The sequence below is a fragment of the Arachis hypogaea genome, chromosome 1 (genome assembly GCF_003086295.3).
Source record: "Arachis hypogaea cultivar Tifrunner chromosome 1, arahy.Tifrunner.gnm2.J5K5, whole genome shotgun sequence".
Taxonomy (NCBI): Eukaryota; Viridiplantae; Streptophyta; class Magnoliopsida; order Fabales; family Fabaceae; genus Arachis; species Arachis hypogaea.
In genome coordinates, this window is record NC_092036.1 from 21,146,239 (window position 1) to 21,158,362 (window position 12,124).

At 32.9% G+C, this 12,124-nt stretch overlaps 1 protein-coding gene and 1 long non-coding RNA gene across 20 annotated transcripts; both read right to left on the bottom strand.

Annotated features, from left to right (window-relative positions):
• Positions 1–1,310: 1,310 nt before the first annotated feature.
• LOC112800399 (uncharacterized) lies at positions 1,311–6,378 on the bottom strand. Of its 19 annotated transcripts, none has more exons than XM_072196412.1 (10): positions 5,787–6,369; positions 5,549–5,689; positions 5,372–5,467; positions 4,886–5,006; positions 2,954–3,323; positions 2,616–2,865; positions 2,326–2,540; positions 2,130–2,222; positions 1,956–2,055; positions 1,311–1,828 (listed from the first exon to the last, which is right to left on the bottom strand). In XM_072196412.1, exons 6-9 carry the CDS (start codon positions 2,835–2,837, stop codon positions 2,007–2,009), a joined length of 579 nt encoding a protein of 192 aa, XP_072052513.1. In that variant the 5' UTR covers positions 2,838–2,865; positions 2,954–3,323; positions 4,886–5,006; positions 5,372–5,467; positions 5,549–5,689; positions 5,787–6,369; the 3' UTR covers positions 1,311–1,828; positions 1,956–2,006. The 19 variants fall into 19 exon arrangements, with proteins under 19 accessions (XP_072052513.1, XP_072052522.1, XP_072052512.1 ...); XM_072196421.1 differs by having other exon boundaries at positions 1,950–2,055; XM_072196411.1 differs by having other exon boundaries at positions 4,886–5,054.
• A 3,277-nt stretch (positions 6,379–9,655) lies between these two features.
• LOC140183931 (uncharacterized) lies at positions 9,656–11,440 on the bottom strand. The gene is made up of 2 exons (XR_011880505.1): positions 11,057–11,440; positions 9,656–9,832 (listed from the first exon to the last, which is right to left on the bottom strand). It is a non-coding gene; the product is annotated as an uncharacterized lncRNA (long non-coding RNA).
• Between the last annotated feature and the right edge of the window lie 684 nt (positions 11,441–12,124).

Sequence of the window (12,124 nt, forward strand, 5' to 3'; positions counted from 1 at the left end):
GTTCGGCAAAAAAAAAAAACAGTTTTCACCAAAGATTCCTAAGCCTCTATTTCACCAATTTTCCTTTATCAAAACCAAAGTTCTGCATTTAAAAATGACTCTAAATACACCCAACACAGCTCCATATTCAATCACAATCAACCATGCCTCAATTTTAAATCACTTCATTCCACGAGTTCTCAAATATACAACACAATTATGAATTTATCAACATTCATATGTTCACATTCATAATCCTCATCCATTAACATCAAATTCATCATTCATCAATCTATTTTACCAACACCCACCACCACGTTCACATCAATAAATCATCAATCTAATCATACCTCATCATTTTAACATACATTGACAACTAAAATCATCAAACATGCTCCAAATACAATTCAACTTATCCTATAGTCATCTAGCCTAAGTTTTCATGATACCGTACATGTTATATACGAGAAACTAAAATCATACCTTGGTCGATTCCTCGTAAAACCCAAAACTTCACAATTTGTTACCGTTCCACGATACTCAAATTTCTAAAGTCTCACCAAACGGGTCTTCGGCTCCCTAGAGTCCAATACCAAGTCTCCAACACCACTAATTTGTTTCCAAAGTACACAATCCAAACTAATTTCACCAAATAATACTAAAATTACTATAGGATTCACTAATTAAATAACTTGAAAAGGATTAAACGTTCCACACCTTACCAACGCAAAATTTGGACAAGGTCCGGCAAGTCCACAAAGCTAATTCAATCCTAAACACCGAAATTACACAAAATTTAACATAATTACATATTGAATTTCAAAATTAGGGGAAGAGAAAATAGAAATTGAAAAATGGATTCCTTACCAAATTAACTACTGGGATTTGTAGAGCTCGTTGCTACGATCGCGTGGCCGCAAACGGTGCGGTGATCGAAGCTCCAGATCAAAAGTTATATGAAGTTGAAATCTAGCCAAGGATTTGTATGTTCTTCCTCTCTTCTCCCTCTAAGTTTCCAGTGTGTGTGTATTATTTATGGAAGAAAGAGCTGAAGCTCTTTCATTTTATTAATCTTGGGTTGGACCTTAGGCCTAATATGGACCCAATTCAATCCGTTTGGCCCAATCTTGAGTCAAATCTTTTAAAATTAGCGTCAAAATTCTTGTTTTAATTTTCTCTATCATATTAAACTATAAAAATCACATTTATAATTTTTTTGATTAATAATTAATTTATTCACTAATTATTTACTAATCTCTCAGATTTTACACTTAATATTACAAATTTAAATTATTTTATATCTGAAAAAATAAATTGATGGGTAAACGACATTAGCGAAACTATTAATAAAATTCATATAATTATCCAAATATCAATAAAGTGTATTTCTTACTAAGAGTTGCATAGTCAACACAAAAAAGTGCATATTTAAAAAAAACTTCCACAATTATAAGATCTACTTTTCAATCTGTCCCTCAAATGAATTCATCCATGCGGCGGCGTCTGGTGGCAACTTCCGACCTTGCCCTTGAATTAGACATTTCATGACACTCTCCACTGCCTATATCTTTATCTTTCCAGCTGCTACTTCATCCTCCGCGGCCTTCCTTTTCAATTTCTCGGCCGCCAACTCTGCTTGTAGTTCAAGTAGCACCCTTTGGGTCTCTTTCCTTTGAGCTCCATTACTTGGCTGATGGGAATTTATACTGAAGACTTGACTAGAAGTTGGTCCTAAACCCATGCCACACACTCTACCCGAGTGCTCCTTTTCGAGAGCTTGAGCAAGCGAATCATTCTGAGACAACAGTCTAGAGGATTCATCATGTTGTTCAATACCTATAATTGTTTCCTACACACATAGATAAGCAAACATAAACATTTATTAGCTAGTTGCTAACTGCATAGACTTCTAATACAATTTTAAAAAATAAAACCTATGAGAAAAAACTTAGCAATTATCAACACATTACTTATACCAATAACCCGAGCTGCATCATGGATATAGGAGCCATTAGGTTCTTTGCGCGTTAAGGTCCACAACTTTTCTCTACCAACTCTCCTCCTTTGTCGTTCCGACTGTAACAATATAGTTTAAAAAGTGAATGTGTAGACGAAGAGATGGTTCAAAAACAGAGTCAAAAATAAATTACCTCTTCTTCTCCGAACCTTGCCAACCTTTTCGATCCGCCAGTGTGAGTGTATAGCTGCTTTGATCAATTCTCAGCATTTTTCCTACACTTCTCCTGTCATGCCATCAAAAGTAAGAGTTACTAGACACTATTTCTGACTAGCTTAATGTATGTAACATAAATAGAATTTTTCTGTTATGAAATAAGAATATATTACCTTTGTCTCTTCATTGTTGCGATAATCAAGGTACCATCTCCAATGATCCACAGTAATTTCGATAGGTGGCCTTCAATATTTTGTTTAAGAGTCAGTTGTGAGTCATAATAACTATGGTACAACCTGTTCCTCGTTTCCTTCCAAGCCCTCCCTAGCATTTTTAAAATTGTACGCTTGATCTTTCCTCCACTATCTTCATCAAAATGGAACATTTCCTACAACAGTAAAATTAAGTTGTTAGTATGTGTCAAATTAAGATTATCGAATTCTATACAAACATGAGTTTTTACCTTTACACATTTATTATAGATCTTATCCTTGAAGCGAACCTTTCTCCGGTCTTTCTCGTAGATTAAAAATTTGTTGTAGTTAGATCCTAGCAATCCGAGAACACCGCTCAGTATACCAGCTTCCGCTTCAACTGGTTGCAGGATCTCATTGAACCTGAGTACGATCTTTCTACCATTAGGTGACTTCATATCTTCCTTCACACTCAATTTGACTTGTTTCATTGTGCCATCGAATTTTGTAAATCATAGTCTGCGTGAGTAACCATTCTGGCCAAGCTGTGATAAAATCATAGAAAAATAGAGCATGGAAATAATTTATGAAATAAATTCTTGTATACCAATTGTTTTAACATCCCAAAATTCAATGGTCTTGCGTCGCTTGTGCTTTTGAGCCTCTGTTGCAGCAAACCGGTTGTCAACGTGTTGCTCAAAAGAATCTATCTCATCTACCTCTGGGTCTAAGCCTTCGTCGTTCAGTTTCGAGTTTTGAACATCATTCGTGGAAGTATGTGGAGCAAGCGGTGGTTTGCTACGGGGCAGACAAAAGGGGCGTAAAGATGAGGCTGCGAGGGCACCACTGCCACTGGATGGGGAATTAGGCAATCCACTTGATGGGGAGTTGTAGCCACAGCAGATCCCTCTTGAGGCTGCTGACATGCTGTGTCTAACCGGGATTTCTTCTTGTAACGACCTATCCTAAGCATCTTTCTTGATTGTATTCGGATCAAAAGATACAAATAATAATTAATATATAGTTATTAATATAGATTAATATACACCAAGTCGAAAGTAAAAACCAGTTAATATATATTAAACTCTTACATATATATTAAACTCTTACTTTTATGGCATATTGATAATAATTAATTTATAGTATGAGAACAGAGATTGAAGTTAAGGGTGCAGCAGAAGAATAGAGAGCAGAATCAAGTAAAATGCCACATTCATTCTAATTATATGCATGTTATCATCTATACTTTCTATCTTCTGTGAACAGCACTCCTAAATGCCTCCTCTCCTCATGCATGATAATTAATGATGAGTATAAAGCATAACAGTAAATAAAGCAGATACAATATGATGAATATAGTATGATGAATAGAATGCATAACACACAAAGTTTAACCAAATTTAAGGAGAATGAACCAAATGAATTTGATCAATTTGCTTGTGAACTTCTACAAGTAAAGATAAGAGATAATTTATGCAGAATTTTCTAATATATTAACAATTATTTATATTAATGAAGTGGCAAATGTTAAAATCATAAATTGCATTAATAGATCTATATACACCGAGTTGAAAATAGGAACCAGTTAATATTTATTAAACTCTTACTTTTATGACATATTGATAATAATTAATTTATAATTTGAGACTAGAGACTAAAATTAAGGGTAATGGCAGAAGAATAGAGTGCACAATTGGGTAAAATGCCATATTCATTCGAATGCAGAAAGAATAGAGAGCATAATTGAGTAAAATGGCATATTTATTCTAATTTTATGCATGTCATCATCTGTGCTCTCTATCTTCTGACAATAACACGCCCAAATGCCTCTTCTTCTTACGCATGACCATCAATGATGAGTATAATGAATAATAGTAAATAAAGCAGATATAATATGATAAATGTAATGCATAACAGACAAATTAAAACCAAATCTAAAAAGATTGAAGAAATTGAATTTAGATCCATTTGTTTCTGAACACCTAATAAGTGAAGATAAGGGAAAATGGTAATTAAGAGATATAAAGTCCTTTCCCTGTAAATAGGATAAACTTAAGAGTTATTGATAAGGGAAGATGTCCCTGTACCCTTCTATTTATATGGAAAAAAACTTAATTAACTATATGATCAATTATTTTTCAACTTTTTTCAGTTTTTTTGTTTGTTTTCTTTTCAAATATTTTAATAGATAACTTAATAGAAATTATTTCTACATAAATAGAGATATACATGCATGTCATTAACAGGCAACCATAATTGGCAACAAAATTTAGGATTAAGCAATTCTCACCAACAATGAATGGCAACAACATTTGCCCAGCAAACCTATCCTACTCCCCCATTAACTCAATTAAAAACGCCTTCAAATATACCATTAAACCGCAACTCAGAATTTTCCATTAATAAATCCTACTCCCCATTAACAAATTAACTCGGCTAACAAGATCAAAAAAGCTTGCATGTCAACTATAAGCTCATTAATGGTTTTACTTTCAATAAGCAAATCAGCAACCACACAGGGGGAACCAGTGGTCCTTACCCGCAGCGAGAGGATTGGTATTGACGGCGAGAAAGAAATGACTAGGCCTCGGGTAGAGAGAGAAAGGGCTCTAGGACAAGGGCTCGCTGCGGGGACAAAGACTTCTTCCTTCCAACGACGACTACAACAGATACCGGCGATGGGTACGACGATGGATATTAAACCCTTTCTAAAATCAAATCATTTCCAAAATTAAGCTAAATTCCTATATTAAATCTTTTTAAAAGTTAACTCATATTCAATAACAAAACATTTCCAAATCTCAAGAAAACTAATCCGGCAACCGCCAATTTAACAAAACCAATAACTCAAAATATACAACCTTTTCAAACAGTCAATAATTTCACCAGACAAACAATTACAATAATCCAGAGCAACTCAATTCAGTCCATAATATGTACCAAATCACAAAAATATACTTTTCATATAATTATCGACTTGTAACCACTCTTTAAAGTAAAATAAGTTTAAGAAAAGCACCCTTACCTCGATCACGACTTAACTACGCGATAAAACTCTTTTTCCTCCTAGCCCGCAGCAGCAGCAACTTCAATCGTGACTCGCAATAGCTAGAACTCGACTCTACGTTACCAAAATCTTAGAATCCCTAACCAAACTCAATAGAATACTGCTTTTCAAAGGTTCTGAAATGTAAACTCTTACCGTAACAAAGGAGTAATGACTGAACCAAACTGCAAAAGCTTTGGCAATGGTTCTAGTGGCCACAGAACTGTTTCTGGGGGCCAGAATCACGGTGATACAGCCTTCTCCTCCTCCTCCGGTAGTGACTCCCGCAACAGCAACCTATGAAATCCAACCACTAAACCAATGTTCACCAAATTCCAAACCTTGATATCTATGAATCTTCATCATCAAACCTTAATGATACCATGCAACTCACCGGCGACCATAGCAGCGACGGAGACGAAGCACGACAACGAACTCAACAACGGCGGCGGACGAAGCTGGCAGCGCAAGGCGCGATGGTGACCATGGGCTTCCTCTCAGCAAGCACACATGACAAGGATGGTGACCTCTCTTCCTCTCGGTGCTGCCCTCTGCCTCGGTTCTGGTAAGTGCGACGACGATGACGACCTTAACCAGACGCGGTTCTTGATGGCGAGGGATCGCAGCTTCGATGGTGGCAGAAATGGTGAGGAATGGCGATGTGAACGCAGACGGTTTCCCTCTCTCGCGAGCCCTCTCCTCTCAATGGAACAGTGGCAGACGCAACGGTGCGACGACGGCAAGCTGACAGGGCCTCCCTTTCCCCTCCGATCTCTCTCTTCTCCCTTTCTCCTCTCTTGCTCTCTGCTCCTAGCTTCCCCCTTTTTTTCCTTTCTTTTCCCTATTCACTTTTCCCTTTCTTTTTCCCTTTTCTTTCTTTCTTTATTTCTCTTTTTTTTCCTCGAACGGGCGAAAGGCGGCTAGGGTGAGTGCCGATGAGGTGTGTGGGTGGGGGGTAGTGAAGTTAAGGTTAGGTTAGGGTTAGTGAGTTCCAATTTGAGGATTTAAGATTAATAGATTATAGTAATTTCAATAAAATTAGGGTATATTGTATAAATTTAAAATCTAATATAATCTCTTAAAATTACTTTAAAAGTATTATTTAGTTATCAATTCGCTAATTGATTTTTAATCAAGTATTCTAATTTAAAATTAGAGATAATATAATCAATATTTTTATTTATAAAATTTAAAGTATTAAATTTCAATTATTCAATTATTTAAATTAAATTATATAAAATTTTTATTCTTTTATAACTACTAAATTTTATAATCTAAATATAAAAAATTATTCAATAATTATAAAATTAATTAAAATTCTTATTTTAATTATTAAAACTTAATTTAATTATTTTTATTAAAATAATTTCTGAAAATAAAATCTTTAATAAATAATAAGTTGAAACTAGCTCGTAATAAGATTTTTCTGGAAACTAGCTCGTAATAAGATTTTTCTGGATTTTTCTGAATTTTTCAGGTCTTGCAAAGGTTGCACTATCTGATGAATTTTTTCATCAGAAGAAAGCTATATCCAAATGTTAACTTCTCTCTAAGGTTGCACTATCTGATGAATTTTTTCATCAGAAGAAAGCTATATCCAAATGTTAACTTCTACTCTAGACTAATTTATAGGTAAAGCTATTATTACACTAGGTTTTTCTTTCTAGGGAGCATAAGATAAGGTTATCCCTCCTAATATATGTTATTAGGCTTTAGCTAATGCCTTTATGTGATCAGGGCCATGGGTTTCCACTTGAGTACTTCACTATTTTATTTGCTATCCCTCGAATGGCTGGTTACTTAACGCATTGACGAGAGTCTTTTGGATGATCTTGATACGATGATTATGAAGCCTCAACAGGTTGTTTACTTTCTTTATTAACTCATTTCTCTAGTTATGGTTTTCTTAGACATTGAGATATTTAAAATATAGCACAACCATGATTGAGGGTAAGAATCAAATTGGCCTAGTTGTTAGTATCCCATTAGTATATGAATTAGTTTCTTCTACGGTTTTTATAATCTCTGATTACTAGTACTAACACTGATATTTGTTGTGGATGATTTTGGATTGCTCCTAATATTCTCCTAATGTCACCTTAATCTATTTCATGTTCAGGTTTATGTTGGGGAATGGCTGAGGCATTATGCACCAATCAAAGAAAGAACAGAATCAAGTAACACTGACAAGCTTGTTTAGTTGATGAGAACTATGATGATGATAGAGCAGCACCACCTACTTAACTAAATAAGAATTGATGAGGACTATGATGATGATGGGATGAAGATGACATTAGGACTATAGCTGATAAATTTAGTATAGTTGAACAATACACTGAGTTCATATTTTGAATTATAGTTGATATATCAATACACTTTGTTGATATATGATTATTACTTATTATTATTAGTTGATGTATTAATATACTTTGTTTATATTTTGAATTATATTGACTTGTTTGTTTATAGTACTTTTTTTTAGTTTGATAATACGATAAACTTGTTTAAATTTATATTTATTTTGTATGATATCAAGTTTATTTTACAATGAAAAAATCTAAAAAAAATGTTGTTTTATCTTACTAACGGATTTACAAACAGATTTTTTGTCTGTATTCAAAGTTGAAAATGCTTTTCTAGGCTCCAATTACCAACTAAAAATCTGTCGAAAAATCTAACGCTAATTATTGACGAAAAATCTATCAAAAAATCGGACGAGTTAAGCAAAATTGAAGTGACGATTACCGAGAAAAAATCTGTCGGTAAATTACCGACAAAAAATCTGTCGAAAAATCTGACGGTTTTTTAGCAAAAAAGGGGATTATTATCGAGAAAAATTCTGTCGGTAACGGAAAAACATCTGTCGGTAAATTATTGACGAAAAAAATTCGTCGGTAAGTAATTTTCGACAAAATTTTTATAGAGAGACAAAATTTGTCAATAATTTTGTTGGTAACTAAAAGTTCATCTATATAAAAACTAAATCTATCTATAAATCTATTTATAATAAACAATTTTCTAATTGTGGCTAATTGGAGATAAGCCATCAACCCAGTCAACCTAATTAGGAGCGCGAGGGTCCTTACACTTGAGTCATCAAGTTGCGATTATAGTTTAAACTTTAAAGCAATTCGAACATAATTATATTACATTGCAAAAAATAGGGGAGAACAGATATTTGAGAGTGGAAAAGATGAGGTGAAATTAAATTCTAACACCTGCTTAAATTATTTTGATACATTGTTTCTTATGTTTAAAGTCGTTGATTTTAGACATTTTGTTACTTTCCAATAATTAATCTAAGTAGCATAAATAGTGATAGACTTTTTGAAGTGGTACTTGAATTAGTGTTTGAGGGAACGACAATCTTTTTCTTACTTTCTTAGTGCTTGTGATCTGGTACACTTGTAAAAACTGAATTGTATAAATTCAGTAACATGTATGTATATTATTATTATTATTATTATTATTATTATTATTTTGAAAACATACAAAGATAATATTATGGATAAAATAAACTTTATGAAACAATGCAAGTAAGAATTTAAAAGAAAAGTGTATATAAATTAAATTTGGAACCTGGCGCATGATCTTTGTATATTGCACACAGTATGATCGTATAAAAAGTAGAGGTATGATTAAGTACTTAAGTAGTATTAAAAATCTATAGTTGTTCTTGTCATCACTCTGAATTATTGGAAATGTTTATGTATGTGGTTTGCACTGTGCAAATTCTATTTTTGTCAATGAATTCAACGAGTTATTAAAAAATAAAATATGTAAATTTTAAAGGATAAATTTATTAGTCTTATATTGTCTAAAATTAAAAGTCTGATATAATAGTTTTTATAAGTGTGAAGCAACTCTCATTTCATGAGTAACTTTTAGAGTAATATTATAAGATTAATATTTATTTAAAACAGTAATTTAGTAAAAAAATTTAAAAACCTCCACAATACATTTTATTTATGACAATTTAAAAAACTTCTACTCATAATTAATTATAATTCAAAATTTTGGAACAAAGTCTCATTTTCTCTTTTTTCCAAAATAAGAGACTGAGTTAGCTGAGAGAGAATGGTTATGAAACCCTGAGTTTTTTATCGTCATTTTTGCCGCCGTTCTCACTGTTGTTTTCGTCATCGGTGTCGTTACCTCTGCGGTATCAGTAACTCCTTACTTTTGGTACGATCATGACGTGCTAAAAGTTGCTATTTAATATTGAGCCTTTAGGTCGATATCGCGTTTCAGTTTATAAGAAAATACCAGGAAATTATTTGTAGTAATTCAAATCACACAATTATTAATAATAATAAATGCTATACAAATGAATTCAACATAAAACTCAAATACAATACATATCCCTCTGGATAAAATAAAACTTAAAGTAATAAGGGCGAGGGAACTCTATAAAAACAACGAATCTCCGAACCTGTGTCTCTGAAAGGGTGGAAGATTTGGGGTGAGAACAAACCACACGTTCTCAGTAGAGAATGGGAATGCCGTAAAAAGTAATGAATTTAATGCAAATAATTAACTTACTTAGTAAAACTATTTGGTTAACCCTTTGGAAATACTTTTATTTCTACTTTAGATAAATAATTACTTTCCTTTAAATTTCTATACTCAAAACAAATTTTAAATATAAAACTAGTCATATTTTATGTCTCTCAGCCACATATTAATCCTCAGTCAAATGTCAACTCGTAATCACTTTAATACACTCACAAACAAGTAGTACAAGAAAGCGATTCAATTCAATGTACAAGCAAGTCACAACAAGACAAACAATACAATCACAAAGTAATAAGACAAGCAAGCGCAATCAAATGCGAATGTGCAAACATGATGCATGTCTATCCCTAACGCAGGCCATGAGCTCATGTGTCGGTTGCCTACCCGCTCCCGACCTTATCCGGGTACAAATCCCAGATATGGCTTTCCAGATGCATCAGTGTGCTTATAAGTCGTACGGCTAGGCCGCATCAGTGTGACTTTCCAAATCAATAAGCGTACATTTGGAAAATAGTTCTCAGTGTGTGGACGTCCCCACTTTACATTTGGCACTAAGGCCCAAACAATGTCACATCTGCTCTCCTCTGGCAGACACTTCATTAATTAATATATTCTTTAAATTTTTGTTCTCTGCTCTCCTGTGGCAGAGATTCCTTTTCTTAATAAACCGAGCTCAAATCTTTACTTAAAACAAAATCTTTCCTTAAAAGATTGGGTTTAAAACATTATATTTTTCTTAATAAATCAAACTTTAAAATAGAGTAAATCTTTTCTTAACTAAATATATTTTAAATAATTTAATTTTCCAAAACCAAATCTTTTAAAATAACTTTTCAAATAAAACTTCAGATTTTATAAAATTTCGGCGGCATTTTCTCTAAAATTCAGTCTAAACCACCCTTACGGGTTCCTTACTCCTCAATAATTCACCGGCCTTTTTCTCAACAATTCTCAAATCAGCGAAATTCTTAATAATCAGAAAACAGTCACATTCACAGCAATAATCCATACTCAATAACGTTACTATTATTAGTATATATATATATATATATATATATATATATATATATATATATATTTGCAATTATTCAATTAATTTTGTAGGCATTCTAAATTAAAAACGTTTATCTTTAAAAATAAATCTCCTACCTCCGTATGGAATCAAAATCCACAAAAGTTCTGGAGAAACTTTTGACCGCTGCTGAAAAGGAAAGCGTCAGAAATTATTTGTGTCTCCTAGAACTCCAGTTGGTCGAACTCAAGGGAAAAGAGAGCTACGTCACCATCAGCCTCCATCGAACAAAAGTGACGCCAACGTATAGAGGAGGAAGATAGAAACACTTTTATCGGATTAGATTTTTTATTGGAATTACGGATCGCAAATAATCAAACTCATAAAGATTAAGATTCCATGGTTTCTCATTCTCTCTCCCACGGCCTTCTTTCTTTTCTTTCCTTTAGGTTTATGTTCGGTGGTGATTGAAAGGAATTAAACTGATTATGGCTAATGGAAATGAGTGAAAATTTGTGATATTAAAGCTCATTAGGTGTCATGATTATACATGTATACATAAGTATTAGGCCACGTCTCCAATTTTCTTTCTTTTGCCCCTTACAAGCTTCGGCCAAGTGATGATGATAATTAAATGAATATTAGCCAAGTGTCATAGGTTAAATAAATAAAAGTGGCATGTGTCCTTATGATATATATATATTCATGCATATACATACTAACCACACTTAGATTTTCTTTCCCTTTGTTTCTTTGGCTTCGGCCAAAAGGAAAATAAATAATAATAATAATAATAATAATAATAATAATAATAATAATAATAATAATAATAATAATAGAGTAAAATTAAATAATAATAATAATAATAATAATCAATTTAGACCGTAACTATCAATATAGTTTCTGATAGATAATTTAAAATAATAGAATAAGTCATAATTAAATTTTATTTTTTTTAAATTCAAAGCATAAAATTTAATTTTAAAAACTGAGGTTGTTATAGTATCCGTTGCAGTAGAGAGCTTCTGGATCGAGTCACTTATTCTATCAACGCGTTTTTAGATCTATTTTTTTTATACTGTCGTTGCTACCACTGTTGCCATTGCAGTTTTTACTGCCTTTGCCACCACAGTTTCTGCTGTCGATGCTACCGTAGTTGCTGTGGTACAATGCATTTTTAGATCTGTTCGCTCCCAAACTTCTTC